At 41.7% G+C, this 22,304-nt stretch overlaps 1 protein-coding gene across 1 annotated transcript; it reads left to right on the forward strand.

Moving 5' to 3' along the window:
• The first annotated feature begins 16,167 nt into the window (after positions 1 to 16,167).
• Positions 16,168 to 19,838, forward strand: BHLHE22 (basic helix-loop-helix family member e22). The gene has a single exon (XM_039464611.2). The coding sequence runs from the start codon at positions 17,024 to 17,026 to the stop codon at positions 18,149 to 18,151; it is 1,128 nt and encodes a 375-aa protein (XP_039320545.1). The 5' UTR covers positions 16,168 to 17,023; the 3' UTR covers positions 18,152 to 19,838.
• Positions 19,839 to 22,304: the final 2,466 nt, after the last annotated feature.

Raw genomic sequence — 22,304 nt, forward strand, 5'->3', positions numbered from 1 at the left:
ATGTGGTCTGAGAGACTGTACATTATGATTTCCGATCTCTTACATTTGCTGAGGAGTGTTTTAGTTCCAATTATGTGGTCAATTTTAGAATAAGTGTGATGTGGTGCTGAGAAGAACATATATTCTGTTGATTTGGGGCAGAGAGTTCTGTGGATGTCTATTAGGTCTCCTTGGCCTGGAGCTGAGTTCAAGTCCTGAATATGCTTGTTTATTTTCCATCTCATTGATGTGTCTAATATTGATAGTGGGGTGTTAAAATCTCCCACTATTATTGTGTGGGGGTCTCTGTCTCTTTGTAGGTTTCTAAGAACTTACTTTATGATTCTGAGTGCTCCTGTATTGGGTGCATATGTATTTAGAACAGTTAGCACTAGTTGTATCATTAATCCCTTTACCATTATGTAATGCCCTTCTTTGTCTTTTTTGATCTTTGTTGTTTTAAAGTCTGTTTTATCAAAGACTAAGATCGTAACTCCTGATGTTTTTTCTTTCCATTTACTTAGTAAATCATCCTCCATCCCTTTATTTTGATCCTTTTTGTGTCTTTGCACATGAGATAAGTCTCCTGAATACAACACACCCATAGGTCTTGACTTTTTATCTAATTTGCCAGTCTGTGTCTTTTAATTGGGGTATTTAGACCATTTACATTTAAGGGTAATATTGTTATGTGTGAATTTGATCCTTTCATTATGATGCTAGCTGGTTATTTTGCTCATTAGTTGATGCAATTTCTTCATAATGTCAATGGTCTTTACAATTTGGTATGTTTTTGTAGTGGCTGGTACCAGTTTTTCCTTTCCATATTTAGTGCTTCCTTCAGGAGCTTGTGTAAAGCAGGCCTAGTGGTGACAAAATCTCTCTCAGCATTTGCTCATCTGTAAAAGATTTTATTTTTCCTTCACTTATGAAGTTTAATTTGGCTGGTTATGAAATTCTGGGTTGAAAATTCTTTTCTTTAAAAATGTTGAATGTTGCCCCCCACCCCACTCTCTTCTGGATTGTAGAGTTTCTGCAGAGAGATCCCTTGCTAGTCTGATGGGTTTCCCTTTGTGGGTTACCTTTCTGTCTGGCTACTCTTAACATTTTTTTCTTCATTTCAACCATAATGAATCTGACAGTTATGTGTCTTAGGGTTGCTCTTATTGAGGAGTATCATTGTTGTGTTCTCTATATTTCCTGAATTTGAATATTAGCCTGTCATGATAGTTTGAGGAAGTTCTCCAAGATAATCCTAAGCAAAAAGAGCAAAACTGGAGGCATCACGCTCCCTGACTTCAAATTATACTACAAGGCTACAGTAACCAAAACAGCATGATACTGGCACCAAAACAGATATCTAGACCAATGGAACAGAACAGAGGCCTCAGAGCTAATACCACACATCTACAACTATCTGATCTTTGACAAACCTGACAAAAATAAGCAAAGGAGAAAGGATTCCCTATTTAATAATGAAGTTGGAAAAACTGGTTAGCTATAGACAGAAAACTGAAACTGGACCCTTGCCCTACACCTTATACAAAAATTAACTCAAGATAAATTAAACACTTAAACATAAAACCTAAAACCATGAAAACCCTAGAAGAAAACCTAGGCAATACCATTCAGGACATAGGCATGGACAAAGACTTCATAACTAAAACACCAAAAGCAATGACAACCAAAGCCAAAATTGACAAACAGAATCTAGTTAAACTAAAGAGCCTTCAGCAAAAGAAACTATCATCAGAGTGAACAAGAAACCTACAGAATGGGAGAAAATTTTTGCAATATATCTATCTGACAAAGGGGTAATATTCAGAATCTACAAAGAACTTAAACAAATTTACAAGAACAAAACAACTCCATCAAAAAGTGGGCAAAGCATATAAACAGACAATTCTCAAAAGAAGACATTTATGAGACCAATAAACATATGAAAAAAAGCTAATCATCACTGCTCATTAGAGAGATGCAAATCAAAACCACAATGAGATACCATCTCAAGCCAGTTAGAATGGTGATCATTAAAAAGTCAGGAAACGACAGATGCTGGAGGGGATGTGGAGAAATAGGAAAGCTTTTACACTGTTGGTGGAAGTGTAAATTAGTTCAACCACTGTGGAAGACAGTGTGGCAATTCCTCAAGGGTCTATAACCAGACATACCATTTAACCCAGCAATCCCATTATTGGGTATATACCCAAAGGATTATAAATTATTCTACTATAAAGATACATGCACACGTATGCTTATTGCAGACTGTTCACAATAGCAAAGACTTAGAACCAACCCAAATGTCATCAATGACAGACTGGATAAAGAAAATGTGGCACATATAGACCACAGAATACTATGAAGCCATAAAAAGGGATGAGTTCAAGTCCTTTGCAGGGGCATGGATGAATCTGGAAACCATCATTCTCAGCAATATGTTAATAGGAACAGAAAACCAAATACTGCATGTTTTCACTCATAAGTGGGAGTTGAACAATGAGAACACGTGGACACAGGGAGGGGAACAGAACATACTGGGGCCAGTTGTGGGTTGGGGGACAAGAAGAGGGATAGATTTAGGGCAAATAACTAATGCATATGGTGCTCAAAACCTAAATGACAGCGGGGCCTGGTGGCTCACATCTCATCTCTAATCCCAGAATTTTGGGAGGTCTAGATGGGCAGATCACGAGGTCAGAAGTTCAAGACCAGACTGGCCAGCATGGTGAAACCCCTTCTCTACTAAAAAAAAAAAATACAAAAATTAGTTGGGCATGGTGGCTTATGCCTGTAATCCCAGCTACTTGGGAGGCTGAGGTAGGAGAATTGCTTGACCCAGGACTTGGGAGGTGGAGGTTGCAGTGAGCCAAGATCGGGCCACTGCACTCCAGCCTGGGCTACACAGCGAGACTCCATCTCAAAAAAGCACAAAAACAAAAAACAGAAATGACGGGTTGACAGGTGCTGCAGACCACCATGGCACATGTATACCTATGTAACAAACATGCATGTTCTGCACATATGTCTTGGAATTTAAAGAAAAAAATAAAATTTTAAAAATTAAAAAAAGAAAGAAACTGAAGCTCAGAGAGATTAAAAGACTTGTCTTAGGTTCATGCAATCTAATTGAGAAAAATGAAACCAGAATGCAGGTTCCACGAATTCTTAAAGTTTCTAATAGAAATGCAAGAAAATGCTAGGCTTAGCCAGCTTTGCACTTTATTTCCTATTTTTCTCTGGAGCATCACATCTGAATTTGTTTCCCTTATTTCATCTACTTCTCTGGAATGTGAATGGGCAAGTAATGGAGCAATCCGTGTTCCTGTATAGGGTTCATGGAATATGACTGTAAGTATGTTTTCTCTCTTTAAGGCATAAGATAAAGTATGTAATTATACACAGTCGCAAATTAAATTCTCAATAAAAATAAGATGAAACCTCAACATGAGTATGAAATTTCAAATGTGTTTACAGATGTGTTAAAAACAAAGATAACAATCAGCGAAATAGAGAAAGCTAAGATATATAAAGGCATTCACCAGAAAGCCATAAAAATCTTAAATAATTACAGGGATGTGAAGTGTTGAAATCACGTTATGCATTTGAGCAAATGGAAAATCCGTAAAAATCTATTTTTATATTATAAAATGAGATTTTAAGAAGTACTTGTTTGTCTATTTAATGGCCCATTTTGCAATAAGTGTCTTTGTAAACTCCAAATAAATGTACAAGCTTAGCAGTCTATGATTATTTTCTATCTCTTTTCTAAAGTAAACTCTATATGCAACTATAAGGGCAACGGAATGTACGCAGAGGAAGAATAGGAGATTGTGATAAAAGGAAGTGTCTTTCCTTGAAGTACAGAAAAAGGTAAATGTTACTGCATTCAATCACTCGTAGAAAATTTCTTTTATATCCAATATAATGGTTGTTGCTACCCAAATCATGTGATATTAACTACATAGTCAGTGTGCCTGTAGCTATAACCACGTCTACAAATTCAGATACTTACCACTAGGTGGCAGTGACACCATCTAGGGTAGTATGGACCTTCAATAGCTTTAGCTGGATTACACAATTCCATAGCAACCGGAGCTTCTCAATGATAAATACATCACCCTCAATTTTTTTTTTTTTTTTTTTTTTTTTTGCTATTTAAGAACAACTGAATTCACAAATAAAACATTAATTATATATCTGTTTCCAAATGAAATAAGATTAGACTCATGGTTTAAAGGAAGATAGCCCTGCAGATGACTTGAATATTTACTGCATCACTCTTCATCAAACTGAGTTAAATTGTACTGCACTAAACAGAATCAAGTTAGCACAGATAGATGCACTGCAGAAGTATTTAAATTGGTTTTGTCACCAGTTGCCTTAATTTACGTTGCAAAATTACTCTGACATGCTTCATAGGGGCAGGAGTTTTCCTGACTCTTCTCCTTCAGGTGAGTTTTCAACTCCCTGTTCATGCTTATAAAAATGATGCATCACATTTTCTCCTGACAATGAGGTCTGAAGCAGTTTCACCTTGCAGGTGAAACTGCTTCAAAAATAGACTGAAGAAATTATTGCTGGAACACTCAGCTTTTTCTTTTACTTCTCAAACCTATCCATGGTACAACACTGTCACCTCTTTTACGAGTCACACTCACTAACAATCAATGGTGTCTAAGATACATTGTCATCTGTTAGCCTCGGTGATGCATTTCCTCTTTTGAGGCTTCTTTTAATATGGGAGATTCTTTTTCTCCATACAGTTATCTAAGATATCCTATTAAATAAGTTATCAATTTTCAGATTTCCTCAAGTCTTTCCTTGAATAAGTTTGCTCTCTTGATTCTTATTATTCTTAGAAGTAGGCAGAAGAGATTGATTTTAAAACTGCAATATAGAAGAATCATGTTATCGTATCTTAATTAGCATCAAGTTCCACAGAAAGTGCCTGTATTTACTAAACAGAGAAAAGTTTCCCTCTTCACTTTAGTCTGAGATTGTTTTCAACATGTTTATTTCTGTTTCATTCTATCTTTCAAAAATTAAAAAATAAGGCCAAGCATTTAAAAGGAAAAAAAGCTGTAACACCAGCACTGGTAACTAGAAAATATAGGGAGCTTGGTGATACAAAAACAAAAGAACAACTCAAAAAAAAAAAAAAAAAAAAAAAAAGAAGAGTTGTTCTGAGCTTAAGTAGTATGCAAATTGCTTTTTTTTTTTTTAAATGGTAGCATGATCAACACGAATGATATTTCTGGGTCTTGGCACATCAAACTACCCACAGATGAAAGATGACTTAATTGCTTTGACCACAGTCCGAGTCAGAATAGCTCAGTTGGCAAATATAAAAATAGCTTGGTGCTGTTTGCATTTGCATTTGAGCAAGAAGTGATTTCATTTTAATGCCCAAAGTCTAGGTAACAAAGCAACCCACAGGTAGTGAAACACACCTTGCAAGCAAGAAATGCAATTCCTGGCTGGAGCATCTAAGGGTTGCAGGGGACACATTGATCTTGTCAGCTACATTCGTGTGCATGGGAAATAACACTGTCAGCACAGCTCCTTCAAATTCAGATCACAATATATCGAGTTTATGTCTTTAGAGGCTAAGCAGTTAAGCATTCACAGAGATTTGTTACCCGCGCCATCACTTTTAAGTAACCTCCTAAAAATCTTTTAATAATTAATTGTTATTCTGAATGTCTAATGCTACTGTTAATAGCTTAAGTGGCTTCTCATAATTTCACCTAACAAAGTGCTTCTAATAAATAATCATAGCAGAGTGAGGCTTACTATATTTTAGACTTTACTATGTAACAGTCCAAATAAAGTAGAAATATATAGAAGAGGAAAAATAGGACACAAAGAATAGGAAATTTCTCCAGGCCTTGTATTAAGTGTGAATCTAAAGCAAGTAATAGTAAAATGTGAACCACAGACTCTTCATTTTTTCTAACTGGCTATTTTTGAGTTGCCGTTACTTTCATATTTTCTAAACTTTGTAATATAAACAGCAAACTTAATTCAAAAAAAAAAAAATCCACCGTAACTGATTACCATAACCAAGATCACAGACATTTAAATCAAAAGTCGCCTGAGTTGGAAAAGGTTTAAGTTTTTTCAATAAATTATTTTTTATAATGACTATAAAAGTTATATAGTTCACAGAGGCTAGCTGAAGCTAGATACTTTACTGTACCTGAATTGCGGGGAATGCTTTCTGAGATATAAAGCTGACAATCAGGCATCTGAGTGTGACTGGAAAATAGCAGTCCCTGAAAGATTAAAGTGTGAATTTTAGTAACCTCGAAAGCAAAAACCATTGTTCTTTCACTTTGAACCAGGGAATGGAATGGGCGAATTAAAACACAAGCACACATAAAGAGATAAAAGGGGTAAAATAAAATGCCGAAATCATTTTGTCAAAGCTCAAAGCGTGAATTCTTGCTCCACAATAATCTATATTTATCTGCTATTTAAAAGCAGTTCTGTGATCGTGCTAAAATATTAACATAAAATGGCTTAATTTACAAGGTAAAAACCTAGTTACTCTACTGGAATTCAATAAAGTTACTAATTTTGCACTATGATCACCTTGCATTTTAATGTTATAAATTTTCTTCAAAAATTTAATGACTAGTAAAGAAAGGCCGATATCAGTGGTTAAGCCAAAACAAAACACATTGCTCATAAATGTTATGATTACTTTAAAACAAATTTCTGACCCAAACAACATGAAAGAAAATGATTTTAGGCAATGGAATTTGGAGGATGAGGGATAAAACTGTGGAGTGCAAGTATTTAAAATTAGGAAAACTACTTCAATATTTTAAAATAAAGAATGAATAATGAAGCAAAGGACCAAGAGGAAATATTAACACTTGTATTTATTTAATATTTTATTTTAAGCTTCTTTAATTGTAAAAACAAGCGAACAAACAAACAAAAAACTATACAAAACAGACAGTAAATACCGGTTGCTCATAATCCCTCTGCTTTGTTATGTAAGTCTTTACAGTAATTTATGAAAATCCTCACTCTTGATCCTCCAATCCCAGTTACCGAAGGGACCTAAAGTTATCAATAATTGTTCAGTAACTTTTTTTTCCTACACATATCCACCCATAAAAGTAAACATAAGGAGAAGGTATGGCAAACAATTTTAGTGGGTTTATTTGTTTGTCTGTGTTACAACTGGTCCTGGGATGGCAGAACCATTCATCTGGCATTTATTTTTTACTATAATCTCAGTATGATCTACTAAATAAGAAATGTGCCATTTCTTCTCTGCTATGCCTTTGTAGTGGGATTTTGGCTGCTGGAGGTATCTTCTCTCTGCTCTCTGGTTTGCCTTCCCTGACCCTGGCCGTCAGCGTGGCTCCCCAGCCAGCAGCGCGGGATGTCCCCTTTACAGAGCAGACATACAGATTTCTGGCCCCCATGTGGTCTGCACAGTTGATCACGCCTCTTACCAAAAGACTCAGGAAATCAGAAATGTGGCACCAGAGAACCCACCAAGTCCTATTTTCAACATCCTGAACATCAGAAAGGGACACACACTTCTTTGTCAAAAAAAATATCAAATATGACCACGTTATATTCCATATCTTGCTTTTCAACTGAATTGTGTATCAGGAATGGTTTTCCAGGTCAGTGTATATATAGATATACCACATTTTCTTTTTATAACAGCTTTTTATGGAATGGAGGCATTATAACTTATTTAATCATTTGCTTACTGAAGAACATTTAGGTTGTTTCATATTTTCTACCATTTAAGAAAATCCTAATCCATACATCTATATGTACTTATGTCATTCTGTAGGGTGGATTTTTAAATGTTGGACTCCAAATCACCTCCTCTCAGTTTTTTACTAATTTTTACCACAACCAGTTTCATTATAATTCGGCAGATGTTTTTAAAATTTGGCCTAGTTAAAAAACTGCCTTAATTCATATTTCCTTTCCATTAATGATCTTAAACATCTTTTTATTCCACTGTATGGACAATTAGACTTTTTTCTGCTAATTGCCAGATTAAATTATTTTTCTGTTTTTGCACCAGAGTTTCTTGTTGTTTTATATAAGCTCTTTGTATGTTTGAGTTGTTTATTCTTCCCCAGTTGGTCATTTATCCTTCAACTTTGTGGTATTTTTTCTTCAAAGAATGGGCATTTTAATTGTTTTGTGTGTACTTAAATGTGCCATCTTTTTCCTGTGTGACCTCGTGGGTTTTGTCTGCTTAGAAAGACTTTCCACTCTAAGTCTATAAAACCTGTCTCTATAAAAATAGTAATGTATGGTTTTATTACTTAAAATGTATTTCTCAATCTACATAGAACTGATTTAACTTTGATTTTAGTAAAATAATAAAATTGAAGTAGAAATTATCTTCAAGAACTTGCAGAATAATGAAACTGGGGGCAATAAATAGCTGAGGTTTAAAAAGAAAAAAATAATTCAGACAAACCTGATTACCTTTCTTGATAAAAAAACAATAACTAAATTAGTGGGTGAGGGAAGGCAAAATGTGTAATAAATTTAGACCTTTGACAAACAGTGTCTCCATAAATCTTTCATAAAAAATAAATTCAAATTGGCTTCTTCAAGGTGAACACTGTCATCTGAATTGGAAACTGCCTGATAGATCATCAACAACGAAAATAATAATAGCATTGATGCCTCTAGCCATGGGGAAGAAGAAACAAATATCACACTAAGATCAGGAATAGATCTGGATGCACGAAGCTTTTGTATTAATAATGTGAAAGGAAGAAAAATAAATGAATAATTATTCATTTAAGAAATGTCACTGAACTAAAAAGTGCACTTTATACATCCGAATGCATTACGAGAGAAGATTGCTGTGAAGGATAGAAACATAGTGGGGTATCCAAATAAGAACTAACTTGGAGCCAACCACGCGATCACTTCTCTATACGCATACAGATAGTTCAGTCAGTTCACACTTATGGTGACCACTGTGTAACAGACTAGAGACAAACGCATTCATTCAGTTTAGGAGAGCAGTACTCCACAGGAAGAGCGATAGGGATATTCATAGCCGGAGAAGGAAGAGGCAGTGGTGGGTGAGGGCACTGTGCATGTGGAAAGAAAAGTCAAAACAGCTATGGCTCTTACGCCCATGACCCTCAGACATGGCCCAAGCAGGGGAAGATGTTCTAAAATCTGCCCATACTTGAAAGTTGTGATAGAAAAAGTAAATAAATGACAAACCAACAATGATAATGAAAGGTGACTGAACTGGTTTAGATGAAATAAACCAAAAAGAAAATAATGATAATAAAGTGTTGATGGTAAATTCACATATCATTTTAGTGTTTACACAATGCTTTCCCATCGTCTCATTTGACTCATAGCCTGAGGTACCCTGAAGTAGTCAGGAAAGGTGTGATTAATAGATTTATTCTTCTCCCAAGGCTATGTAGAATCAAGGAAATTGCCCAAGATTACATACTCTGCTGAGAATCCTTTATTTCTACTATACCTTCTCCAGCCATTGAAGGCAGTTCACAGAGAAGTGCAATCAGGTTTGGAAATATGTACAAATTATAACTCAAAAAGTTTTTATAAAAGAAAAGCAGACTGTATCTTTATGAGACAAATACTTTCCACATTCACTAAATACACGAAATACATTATTTGGCCTCAAGTTTACATACTTACTTTCCTCTGCCTGCCTTCCTTTCATCCTCCCTTTCTTCCTTCCCCTGCCTTTTTCCCCCATGAGCACTGTTCTTGAAAATATGGGAACAACTCAAGGGAGTAAGAATGTTTAAGTACATGTATTGCAGAACAGTCCTTCTGGGAAAATCTCAACTTGTCATCCATGGAGGGAGCGGAAGTTGGTTTTTTTTTTTTTGTTTTTTTTTTTGTTTTGTTTTTGTTTTTGTTTTTGTTTTTTATAAATATCTAACATCTAGAAGGCTCTTAGGTTGCTTTTAAGATTAATGTCTCCATGCCACCCACATGATAGTGTCCATTCTCTATGTAGGCACTGCACTGTAAGAAACAGGCAAGCTGGTTTGTCTGCCAACACCATTGGAAGCAAATGATAGCTGCCTTCAGGTAATAGGATGAAACATTTCATTAGAGAAATGTTATTTGTACGTTGAGACACTCTTGTCATGATGCCTCGCAGCTGCCGATTTCCTTTTCACAGAATGTGCTTATTACTGTATAAATAGAGCACACTCATATATAGGTATATACATATATACACGTGTGTGTGTGTGAGAGAGAGAGAGAGAGACTGCGCGCGCACACACACGCGTGAGTGTGTCCCTTGTGGACAACTTAATCAGCAGAGTTTTCAGCCAAGTAAAATAAAAAGCCAAGTTAAATGTTTCTTAAACATAAGTTAAAGTAATGATGTGCAATAATACTGCATTGCTAGAATAGATCAAATGACCTCATCAAAGATGTTTGAGAAGATATCAAACTTATCCATGTTAAATTTCAAAATTGAACTGTGAAAAGCTCTCTAGATAACCATCTGTTTATCTAGTTCCTCCTATATATAATCAACTTTCAAACAGGAACTCTTATATTGACAGAGTAAATGAGTCCAAATATTTGGCTGAATAGATCTTCACTTTAATTAATCAAATAAACCAAACCTTTCAACTGAAGTTTACATTTGTCTGCTTGGTCTAAAATTTTGAAGGATATTCATAATATTTTGTACACTGCACAAAGCGTATCTACTTTTATTTGTATTTCAAGCAGCTGGCCTGTGTATAGAATCATAGAGGAGAAATTTTTTAATAGGGATATCATCTCTAAGTTTTAGTGTGTTTCAGTCTTATTTTAAAAAGGGAGCAAAGCTTGAAAAAAATACTTGAGAAACATTTTAATCACAACAGCATTAGGTATTCATGATTCTACTGTGCGCATTAAACTTTTGGAAAATAATTTAACTTTAGATGATATTTCAGGGTCAGAATGTCTGAATAATGTTAGGACATTCTTGTCGTGATGTCTTAAAGTGAAGACAATAAGACTTCTGTAAGATTGCATGATGAGAAGACTTAGATACAGTGAGCAGTTTTTGAAACAAATGAGTATAAAGTATTTACTAGTAAAATGCAAGGAGGAACTAGGAGATTTTATGTTTCCATACATCACATCCTATTATTCTTTTTCTACCATATATGGTGCGTCATCCACAAAGAGCAACAAAGAGAACTGTTTTATAAAAGTACTTATTTATGATACATTCTATAATCATATTTTTATCATAAATTAACAGCATAAGTATCTGAATCTATAAAATACATGTATGTATACATATACAAACTTCTATTTACAAATAATTCACTTCCAGTATTGTGTCTGATAACTTTCAATGATAACAAATGTCCATGTCAGATCATGTTTTGTAATCATAATCAACCTATCACTGAAATAATGTTTGAAGCATTTCTCTGATTTGAGTATTTCACAGTCAGCATTTCACTAGTCATCCATCGCTGTATTCTCCTCATTACCAGGAGATGGCGCTGTGGGTTTTAAATCGCAAAGCTTAAATTCCCAAAGCCAAGCTGATTTTCAGTTTCTTTCTTTCCTTCATTCGTGCACGCCAGGCAATCCGTAACAGTGTTTACCATTATTTTTGCTAGAACAAGTTTAATCTTTAAAATTTTTTCAAATGTTTAATATTCTATGATGGTAAGATTTCAGGAGAGAGACGCGTGCGACACAAATAAGCATAACAGCCCCTAGGGAGGACAATTGAATGCAGGAGTTGTCCCAAGTAGCCGAGGCGGTTATGAATCTCTCATAAACTCTTTACACTAGTTTTGCTCTTTCTCCACCCCATTATTCTCTGGGGTTTCAGCAGTGATAATACAGTGGCTCACTGTATGGTTCCCTGGCCTTCATAGTAGCCAAGGTGGGGAAAGAACAAGCAGGAGCCAGATGAGCCCCTCTAGGTGGGCTCTGGGACCTGTCTGTGCACCCTGCGCTGAAAAAGCTGCCTCCCGGGGCTCAGGGTTTCTCTTCAGGGTCTGTTCATATTTAGGCTAACTCGTCGCCAAACAGTAGTGGGGACCAACGTCTTTTCTGTAAAATAGATACAAACAAGGAAAATCTTTTCTAAAGAACTTTATATGAACAAGTTTCAACTTTTCTGCAGTAGAGTTTTTAGAACTGCCAAGCAACTCGGAGGAATAGCAAGACTGGGGGCCCTTGGCGCACCGCCAGGAATACGCCAGCTAGCGATAGTCCTCCAGTGTCGGCACCCTAGCTGACCTCCTCAAATGACTTCATCAAAGATGCCTGAGAAGATATGAGCCCCCACAAGTGGACCCAGTCTCTCTGCAGTGAGCTTTGTAGGACTTGGCGGAGAGGATGAAGAAATACAGAAGACAAAACGACGCCGAAAGTCTTGACTTCCGGGGCTGGATGAGCTGGAAACTCTGCCTCCGAGTAGATCCGGGGGCGCAGGATGGTGAACCCCACACCCAGCCCCCTCAGCTGCGCGGGTTTCAAGCTGACCCAGGCGCCACCAGGCAGCTCCGGGTGAGCGAAGCAAGTGCAACTTCAAGGTCAATGCGCTCTGAGTGGGGCCTGGAGAGCTGCCAGGAATGCTAGGCTTGGAGCGCTGGGGTCGCGCCCCGCTACTGCGCCTTGGATCCTGCAGTGGAGGGCGCTGAGACCTCACCCCCTGGGCAGTTTTCGGGGGAGGATCCAGCTGGAGTGTCCGCGTTGGGGACCAGAGGCGATCTTCTGGGTCGGATTCCTCCTCGGTTGGGGAAGTGCAGCTGGTGGAGAATTCCCACAGCTCTCAGTGAATTCGCTTTTCCAGAGCTGTTCTCAAGCAAAAGTTATCATTTTTGCCAAACTTTGTTTTTACTTTTTAGAATGTTCTGAAAGAGATAGTTGAAACACAGAGAGAGACAATTTTCCTTCTCAGAAAATACACATAGCTACCCAAATCCGGACTTCTGACTTTGCAATCTAGCGAAGTAATAAACTATTTATCAGGACTATAAAAATAACAAAGAGGAACTCCTGGCTTTGCTCTTTAGACTGTGTTCCGTTCTGAGTTTATTTGGGTTCCTATCTCAAATTTCAAGCAAATATTAAGATAATCGTAAAGAAATTTAAATAGTACCTAGAAATTAGTTTGGTCTGCAGCTTAGTGCACTGATTTCAATGCTGTGCTGCTTGCTGAATATTTTAAAATCCTTTCAAAGCAGTAGGTGTATTCCCTCCTGCAGTAACAAAACGGTATTCATCTTGATAAAGATGCTCTGGCGTTTATAATTTGGTATCCAACAACCAGCCGAGAATGCTCTCTTTCTGAATGCTTTGGCCAACCGGCCTCAAAGAGCGAACCAGTCCAGAACCAGGGGCGCTGGGCTGGGTGTTCCTCGGGGACGGTACCCACTGCCTGCCTGGCCCACGGAGTTTCCCGAGCTGCCCCTCGCACTCCTGCTGCGGGCAAAGTGGGGGCAGTCCCCTGCCTCTGTTTCCCAACTGCTTTGGTAACTCAGTGACCCTCTGTGAAACTGCAGAGTCAGAGGACTTTCCTTCCTTAGTTTCATTCTAAGAGGTCTTCTGTGAGTCAGAAGATTTCGCCGTGGCCTGATTTCCCACCCTTTCTGCCCATGAAAGCCGAAAGAGCTCATGATGGCTTCTCCTTTGCCACTCTTCAAACTTGCCAGTTCCATCAGGAGCCCGGATCTTTGCCCAGTTCTTGGCGGAGCCAAAGTTCGAGCGCACAAATTTCCCGAGCTCCGGCGGCCAGGGGGCACTGTGTGAGCGGCTGACGTCACCCCTCCGCCCGACCAAAACCAGGCGGCGGGATCCCACCCAGTGGAGGAGAGGGAGCCGAGGCCGTGACTTAGGGCTGGCGACGATTAAAGCAAGTAACGAGACACTGGGCAGATGTGTTTTCGTTGCCCTGTAAGATAAATGCAGTGTTAAGTATCTGACAACTTCCCAGAAGCAATCAGCAAAAGTTTACGAGTGCATAAACCTCAAAGACCATTCCCCAACGGTTATTATAAGGCCCACATTTAGAGCTTACATAAATTCTTCAGCCATTTTCCGAAGCAAAGTTTTCAGCGACTATTTAGCAGTCACCTCCTCCAGGGAGACTAGGGAGATTTTTCTTGAATTACAAAAGGAAGAGGATTTTGGCTACTACCAAGTAACTTAAAAGTTGTGCAAAAGTTTGTTCCAGAAGTTTGCATGGCCAGGGAGAGGAGGGAGGTGGTAGGTCGTGGAGATGGGGACGGGGAAGGGTCACCCGGTGCGCTCAAGTGTTTGTTGTCTGATGAGGGCGAAAGGCAAAGGTGCTGCGAAGATCTTGGGTCTAGCTGAGGTGGCAGGGCCTTTGCCCCCCTCATCGTCGCCCCTGCTCTGCCAACCCGGCTCTGCGGCTCATAGTCTCGCATGGCGCCCCCCACCAATCCCAGGCATGATCGATCCTTCGCCCATCAAAAGTCCAAGTCTGGCCAGCAGGAATTCAGGCGCCGGTCGAAAGGTGCTAGTCCACAAAAAGGGCAAGCTAGCTGGAGAAATAAGTCAGACATCCCGAGATGTGTCTCCACCCTGCCCAGCCAAGACCGAGTCAGCCTCCGTCCTCCCGAAAGTGACCCAAGGACTTTGATAAGTTAGTGTCATGCATTTATGACCCACCTATGTTTAGAGAGAACCTTTATGATCCCAGTGAAAACAAAGCTGATAATTGAAAAACAGTAACACCAGCGCGTCTTTAGCTTTCTGAAGGGAGAGGTTAACAGCTGTGAACGCTGAAGGAGGGACGGTGGAAGGGGTGCGGTGAGCGAGGGGCCGCCCTGCGCGTAAACCAAGCCTCAGAGTCCCCGACGAGGCACGTGTGACCGCTCAAGCCTGCAGAATCCCCGGTCTCGGTCCCAGGCACAAGAGCCTCCCGCAGACCCGCCTGATCTTTCTCAATCTTTAGGTGCCAGGACATCCAAAGCAGCTTAGGAAACGCGTCTACATAGTATTTCTGTCCCCTGAAGATTAGGTCTCAGGGAATCATTACGGAACGATACGGCTGAGTCCCTTTTTATCCTTTCCAGGTGAAAATACAGACATTTCTGTGTCGCTCTCACCCTTCCTTTATGAAATAAGGTGCCCAACTGTTCTGATATTACCATTCAAAAACAGGTTCTGTGGCGGACCTCATTTGTGAATCTATTACAGAGATTAATAGATTATTTCTCCTTTTTCAACTAATTCTCAGTGGGGAAATTTAACCATATGGTAAGGAGAGAATTAGAATTTCATCACATTAGAGCAAAATGTAATGAAAAGAGTCTAACACCTGGGGCCAGCTCTGAAAGCCACAATTAAAAGGTTTTTAATGAAACCAGAGAAACCAAAAATTGCATAGTCTTCAGTAATTCTGCCACATAAGAAAGAGTTATTGGAAGGTGTTGGGAAATATTGTGTTTACTTATGTCATAAGGATGAAAACCAGCTGCTAAATACCATGTGTACCCAGAGACCGAACTCAGCAGCGAGAGGACCGCGTGTACCATTGCCTATCCGGAGAGGAGCACTTGTTTTCACATTCTCCCTTCCCGAACCCTCTTAGAACAACCGAGGCTGATCCAGATGTCCTTAAATGGCTTCCGGGTAAATAAATATGCATAAGTGCCTCAGTTGGTGTGGGAGCGGATTTGACTCCTGGTGGAGTTGACTCTTGAAACAACCAGATTTTCATCTTAAGGAAAGTTTGAGAAAACAGTTTTGTTTTGTTGTTTAGGAAATCGTGTACTTGATAATTACCATCACTGTAACAGTTGTTTGGAGACCACTGCAAAATCAGTCCCACCCCACCTTAAAAAAAAATGAATGCATGATCACTTGCTCTTTCTTTTTTTTTTTTTTTTTTTTTTTCCTGCCTTTCTTTTCCAGTCTGGGTAGGTAATGGGCTGTAGGGGATGTAGAAATGAGGCAGAGTGTTCGGGGGGACGACTGATTTGCTCTCTGACTAGGTGAAAGTCTAGAGTGAATTTTGGGCAAGGCAGCTGGGACATCACCTACCCTCGGAAGGTCCCATCTCCAAATCCAGACCCAGTCATCCTACGAACAGGGGTGGAGTATAATTCTCGCCCGGCAGGGTAATTCAGCACAAGCTGAGACAGCAGTGGCGAGGGAAGGGCAGTGGGGGGTGGGGTGCGGTGGGTGGGGGCGTCTGCTTTCCACAGGACTCCCAGGCTTCGCCGCCTATCTACAATTTGCTGAAGGAGCAAAGAACATCCTCGGCTCTAAGTAGGGCTTTTAGTGTGCTCATTGATGAGTGAAAGTCGCCACACATGTCAAGCTAAAGGCAGTTGTTGGGTTACTAACAGGACCCAGCGCCTTGCAAACATATGCGCTAAGCTGTGTATACAGATGGCAGGCAGAATAATGGAGCAGGCGCCTTTTATAAAGCTCTAGCTGCTGCCTGTCTTCAGACCTGGGAAATGAAACTATTCAGACTCGCGGCCAGATAGCGCCTGCGATTGTTTGTTACCGTTTTAATCCTATTAATTAAAACGTTAACCTGATTGGGTAGAAAGCGCTGTCCCAACAGGCGAGTCTTCTTCATAATAACCTACTCAGAGATAATGATGTAAAAGACTCCCCCGTCTGTGGCGGCGGCTGGTTGATGGGTCCGGAAATCTCTTGAAGGTGAATCCAAGCAAGATAAACGGTGCGGAGAGGAGGCGCGGGGCTGGGCTCAGAGCGGCGGCGGCGGCGGCGGCGGCTCCACTCCCTCCGCGCCCGCCCTCCCACCATGCAGGGCCGCGGCCCATGGTGAGCCCCAGCAGCCAGCACCATCGGCTGGAGACGAAGAAGAAGAAGAAGAGGAGGCGGCGAGCGCGGGGGAAGGCGAAAAAGAAAAAGAAAGAAGGGGAGAGGGCTGCCGGCAGCACGAGGACCGACGCGCGCACCAGCTCCGGAGCCCGGCTCGCGCGCGTCTGTGGGGCCGCCTGACTCCGGAGCCGAGGCGGCGGCGGTGGGCGCGGCGGCCCGGGCTGCGCGCCGGCGCGGGACCATGGAGCGCGGGCTGCACCTCGGCGCGGCGGCCGCGGGCGAAGACGACCTCTTCCTGCACAAGAGCCTGAGCGCCTCCACCGCCAAGCGCTTGGAAGCGGCTTTCCGCTCCACGCCCCCGGGCATGGACTTGTCCCTGGCGCCGCCGCCTCGGGAACGCCCGGCGTCCTCCTCCTCGTCGCCCCTGGGCTGCTTCGAGCCCGCTGACCCCGAGGGGGCAGGGCTGCTGCTGCCGCCGCCTGGGGGAGGAGGCGGCGGCGGCGCGGGAAGTGGCGGCGGCGGCGGCGGCGGCGGCGGGGTCCCCGGGCTGCTCGTAGGCTCCGCCGGCGTTGGGGGCGACCCTACCCTGAGCAGCCTGCCGGCCGGGGCCGCCCTTTGCCTCAAATACGGCGAAAGCGCGAGCCGGGGCTCGGTGGCCGAGAGCAGCGGCGGCGAGCAGAGCCCCGACGACGACAGCGACGGTCGCTGCGAGCTGGTGCTGCGGGCCGGAGTAGCCGACCCGCGGGCCTCCCCGGGCGCGGGAGGCGGCGGCGCGAAGGCGGCCGAGGGCTGCTCCAACGCCCACCTCCACGGCGGCGCCAGCGTCCCCCCGGGGGGTCTGGGCGGCGGCGGTGGCGGGGGTAGCAGCAGCGGTGGCGGTGGCGGTGGCGGTGGCGGCGGCGGCGGCGGCAGCAGCAGCAGCAGCAAGAAATCCAAAGAGCAAAAGGCGCTTCGGCTCAACATCAATGCCCGAGAGCGCCGGCGGATGCACGACCTGAACGACGCGCTGGACGAGCTGCGCGCGGTGATCCCCTACGCGCACAGCCCCTCGGTGCGAAAGCTCTCCAAGATCGCCACGCTGCTGCTCGCCAAGAACTACATCCTCATGCAGGCGCAGGCCCTGGAGGAGATGCGGCGCCTAGTCGCCTACCTCAACCAGGGCCAGGCCATCTCGGCTGCCTCCCTGCCCAGCTCGGCGGCTGCAGCGGCAGCCGCAGCTGCCCTGCACCCGGCGCTCGGCGCCTACGAGCAGGCGGCCGGCTACCCGTTCAGCGCCGGGCTGCCCCCGGCCGCCTCCTGCCCGGAGAAGTGCGCCCTGTTCAACAGCGTCTCCTCCAGCCTCTGCAAACAGTGCACGGAGAAGCCTTAAACACACCCCTGAAAAACACAAGACCGACCCAAAAGCTAGAGGAAAGCGAAAAGCTGCTCCCCACCCCCTTTATTTTGGTCCTCTCGTAGTTGTGAAATACTTGCAAAGCAAACAAAGCAGAGGCAAGAACTGAGGAGAAGTATCAGAGACAAAAGGAGACTTTTAGCCTTGACATCCCCAGAATCTCGGTCTTTGGGGTGGGGAGGGAGGGAGGAGGGAAGTGGAATTGGGATGGAGTGTGGATGTCTTTTTTTTCTAAAAGTGGCGACTTTGGTGGCAGCCTAGACCGCAAGGAAGTGGAATCTTCCTTAAAGGTGAAAAATAAGTTGAGAAGTAGTGCTTGGTTATTAAGCCTGCAGAGTGTTTGAATGGCAAAATACTAATCTTACTAATAATTGTGAATTTGGCTAGTGCTGAGGGGGAGAGCAGGAGTTGGGGTTGGGTAGCATGAGAGATGGAATATTCATTCAGACAAATCAGAAAGGGCACTTGAAAATAAATTTTGATTCTGAGCCAGGAGAAAAACTTGAAATGTTGACTCAAGTGAAGGGGAAAAACCCAGAGAGAGAGAGCGCGCGCGCGAGAGACATGATGCTATAAAAGACTTGTATTTTTTATTGTCTCTGAACTTTAATCCTGTGAAAATGCTCAAAGTTTTGGCGAGAGTGATATAGAAAAACTGACTGTGGCTGAAAGAATTGCATTTAAAAATATTTATGTGCACCTTGTTACTTTCTACTCTGCAATGATGTATTAACAATTTATGGTATTTATTTGTTATTCTTCAATGACCCTTCCATGTCAACAGTATTTATCATGTGTTAAGGTCATGGGTCTTATGTGCAGATTTTTTTAATGCCTCTAAAATTGTTTTATAGATTACTTATACTGTGTGCCAAGTGTTTAAAGGTTTATTTGCCAATAAGTATGAAGAGAAATATTGATGTATCTGAGCTGCTTAGGTTTATGAAAGGTCACCTGGATATTTTCAGTTGCATCATCCCTGTATTTAAATTGAGCTTTAATAAATTGCTTCAGTCCAAAAATTACAGGAAAGGTGTATTCTTAATTGATGAATGAATTGATCTCTTTTTTGAAAGGGGACTCCTTTGCATTCCAAAAGGGAAAAACATCACAGCAATAGATCATATACGTAAGAACATGCTAAGCAAATATTTTTCCAGGCTGTGCTGTGCATTTTTAAAAGGTCTAATTTAATTGCTTTTAATATATATGTACATATACAAGTTATTTTAACTGTGGAGAATTATTTAAGTTAAAAGACTGGTTTGATTTGCCAATGGTGTGAAATCCTTTGTTATTTTTCTAAAAAAAAATAAAATTTAAAAAGAAATAAAACTAAGGAAGAACAAGAAGCTATTTACCCAAAGTGAGCTTTCAGTTTTAGTTTTGCATGGCTGTTTGCCTGCCTTTCCGTCCTATGAAAATCAAGAAAATCTTTTTTAAAAATGGAGTCCTGCTATTTTCCACTCCTTCCAGATAATACAAATTCAGTTTGTCAGGTTGGTTGGTGAGTTGGGAGCTGTGATGGATCTGTTGGCGGGTTTCGGATGTGTAAAGAATGATATATATATTAAATAGGTCAATCAGACTATGACAGCTATGTACGACCATTTGTATGTGTATCTATGTCAGAAAGAATCTTTATTAAAATATTTTGATCAAATATTTTATTATGCTGTGATTTGTGAAAGGAGCAATCACCTCTCTTCTGTGTTACTTTTTGCTTGAAAGGTAACAAAAAAGAAAGGAGTTTCAGAGAAGGTGGAACTGAAGTTTTTGTAGGAATGCTCAATTAGAAGTAGCCCTAGTTTACTTGTTTACTTGTTATAAGGAGGAGAGATTAATGGGGTCATTGGTGAAACCCAGAAGAGATTCAATGTTTCTGGTTACTGGCATGAATTTTGAAGGCCACATTTTCCCTGGAAATCTTTTACCGCTTGTATGGTGCTGTTAACCATGCCAGGGCCCGTCAAAGAGGGTAAAGTTTCTTAAAGAGTTTGTCATCAAAATTTCTACCTCCAAATGCCTGAAGGCCAAGGAAAAAAAATGGACTTGAATTCTCTGAGTGCTGATTTGATTGTGGCTTTCTACATTTTTGTGATAAAAAGAAATAACTAGGTTGGATTATATAAGCATAATGCCCATAGAGATTATCAGAACTTACTAGTGTTGCTTAATGATGAGACTGACTTTTAGCTTCCATTTTTGCATTGATTTGGGCATTGATTCTGTTAAAGAATGACTGTCTAAACTTGTATTTTGACCTCTACATTGCCCTCAAATATAGAAGGTGTGATTTTTTTTACTGTGGCGCAAGTTGCAGAGACAGTAGTAGTGGTGGTGGTGGTGGTGGTGCAGAAGTTAGATGTTTCCTCTGTACCCAGTATGCTAAATGCATTTTTGTCTGTATAGCTTCCTCTCATAAAGATATCCCTAAATGCCATCAAACTTAGTGGGGGGTGAGGGAGGATATTTTCTGCTCCACTTGCCATCAAAAAAGATTAATCAGAACTTGTAACTTTTCAGAAAACATAACAGCAAAAGGCCTTGAAGCTGGAACCCTCCCAGACTGGGAGTGGGGGCAGAAGGAGGGAGGAGACCAGGGCAGCCCCCAGGCAGGAGCTGACCCGTCTCTCAGCATTTACCAGACAAAGCCTGGGTGCGTCTAATTATGATTATTAAAACAATTTCCATGACGATGTCTAATATTATGTTAATTTGAAAACAACTGTGTATGAAAACTGTCGACTATAATACCTAAATTCATTTAATGAAACACATCGTTAAGGCAATTAAACCTCCTGGATGTGATTAAGAAACATAATTACGACACTGTTCTGCGCCATAATTGGGTGTCTTTAATCAAGGGGTAAAGTGATCAGCAACACAGCCATTAGTTTGTATTGTTCTGGGCCTGCTGTCCATCATTCTGATTAGGAATTAACCACAGCCACCACCAGTCAGATTTTTTTTTCCTTTTGCATATTAATATTGTAGGGGACACATTTGCTGCAAGATTTACTGCTTAATATTTCTCATTATTTGAAGGCCTTTTTGAAATATTTCCTCTGCAGCCTTTGTACTGTTTAAGTATTATTAAAAATTGTACAGAATAACACATCTTGAACTTTAGGGGAAAAAATAAAGAAATGAGAATCCTCCTCTCTTTCATCACTCAGCCTTCAATCTTAGTCCTGAAGGAGACTTGAAATGGATGGGGGTGGGGATAGGAAGATATTGAGGATAAATTCAAATGTCAGATAAATAGGCATAATTATTTAATGTATTAGGTTTATTAACATTTATTTTCATTTTGATAATTTTAAGCAAATCAACTCTCTTTCCAAACCTGGGAATTGGCCAGCCTGTGGTTTTAGCAATAAACGTGGAACAGCTGAAAGAAACAGGAGAGGAGTTTTCTGTGAGTTTTCTTAGTTGATCCTCCCTGCCCTAACTCCAACCTTTCTAAAGGGTTTTCAGCAGCAGTTTTAAGAGAAGGAAGCCAGGGATTGGAAGGAAAACTCTTTCCACTCCCGATAAAGCCCTGGGGCCACTTTCTTTGTGGAGTTTGAGCCTTGAGCTTTGGCCTAGTCTGAAACGGTAGCCCACACACCATTGGCCTGAGCTGTCTGTCCAGCATGGAGCACACATGTCGGAAATGGGAGACAGAGCACCAGGGGAATCAGTGTGGTCTTGCAAAAGTGTCCTTGGGCCAGAGCAGACAGCCTGGTCCCTAAGACTGCAGCATGTGCCAGGGTGCAAGGGTATTTCGGCCACCTCTGGGCTTGCTCTGGTGCCCACCATGCCTTGGGGTGCTTTTCTCAGGCACACCCATTCCCATCAGTCCGATCCCGTTGCTCGTATTCCTTTCAGAGCTGAGAGTGGACAGATGATGCTAAGCGAAAACCTCAGAGTCCCACTTGGCTTTTTATTCTCACTGAGGGTCCCATCGCCAGCTTGACACTGAGCACCAACAGAAGCGTCAGCTTTGCGTCTACCGCTGCAGGACCAGCAAATGATCATCTTCCTTCGAAGAGCTCTCTAGTCACCCCTCCTTCTTTCTCCCCATGGTGTGTTAGTGTGTGTGCGCGTGTGTATGCGCGCGCGCGCACCCGCCGGCGCTCTGCAA

This window comes from Saimiri boliviensis, chromosome 15 (genome assembly GCF_048565385.1).
Source record: "Saimiri boliviensis isolate mSaiBol1 chromosome 15, mSaiBol1.pri, whole genome shotgun sequence".
In the NCBI taxonomy this organism is placed as follows: Eukaryota; Metazoa; Chordata; class Mammalia; order Primates; family Cebidae; genus Saimiri; species Saimiri boliviensis.

Excerpts from the sequence above, each read along its gene's own strand:
- BHLHE22 (XM_039464611.2), top strand. The coding sequence starts at position 17,024 with ATGGAGCGCGGGCTGCACCTCGGCGCGGCGGCCGCGGGCGAAGACGAC.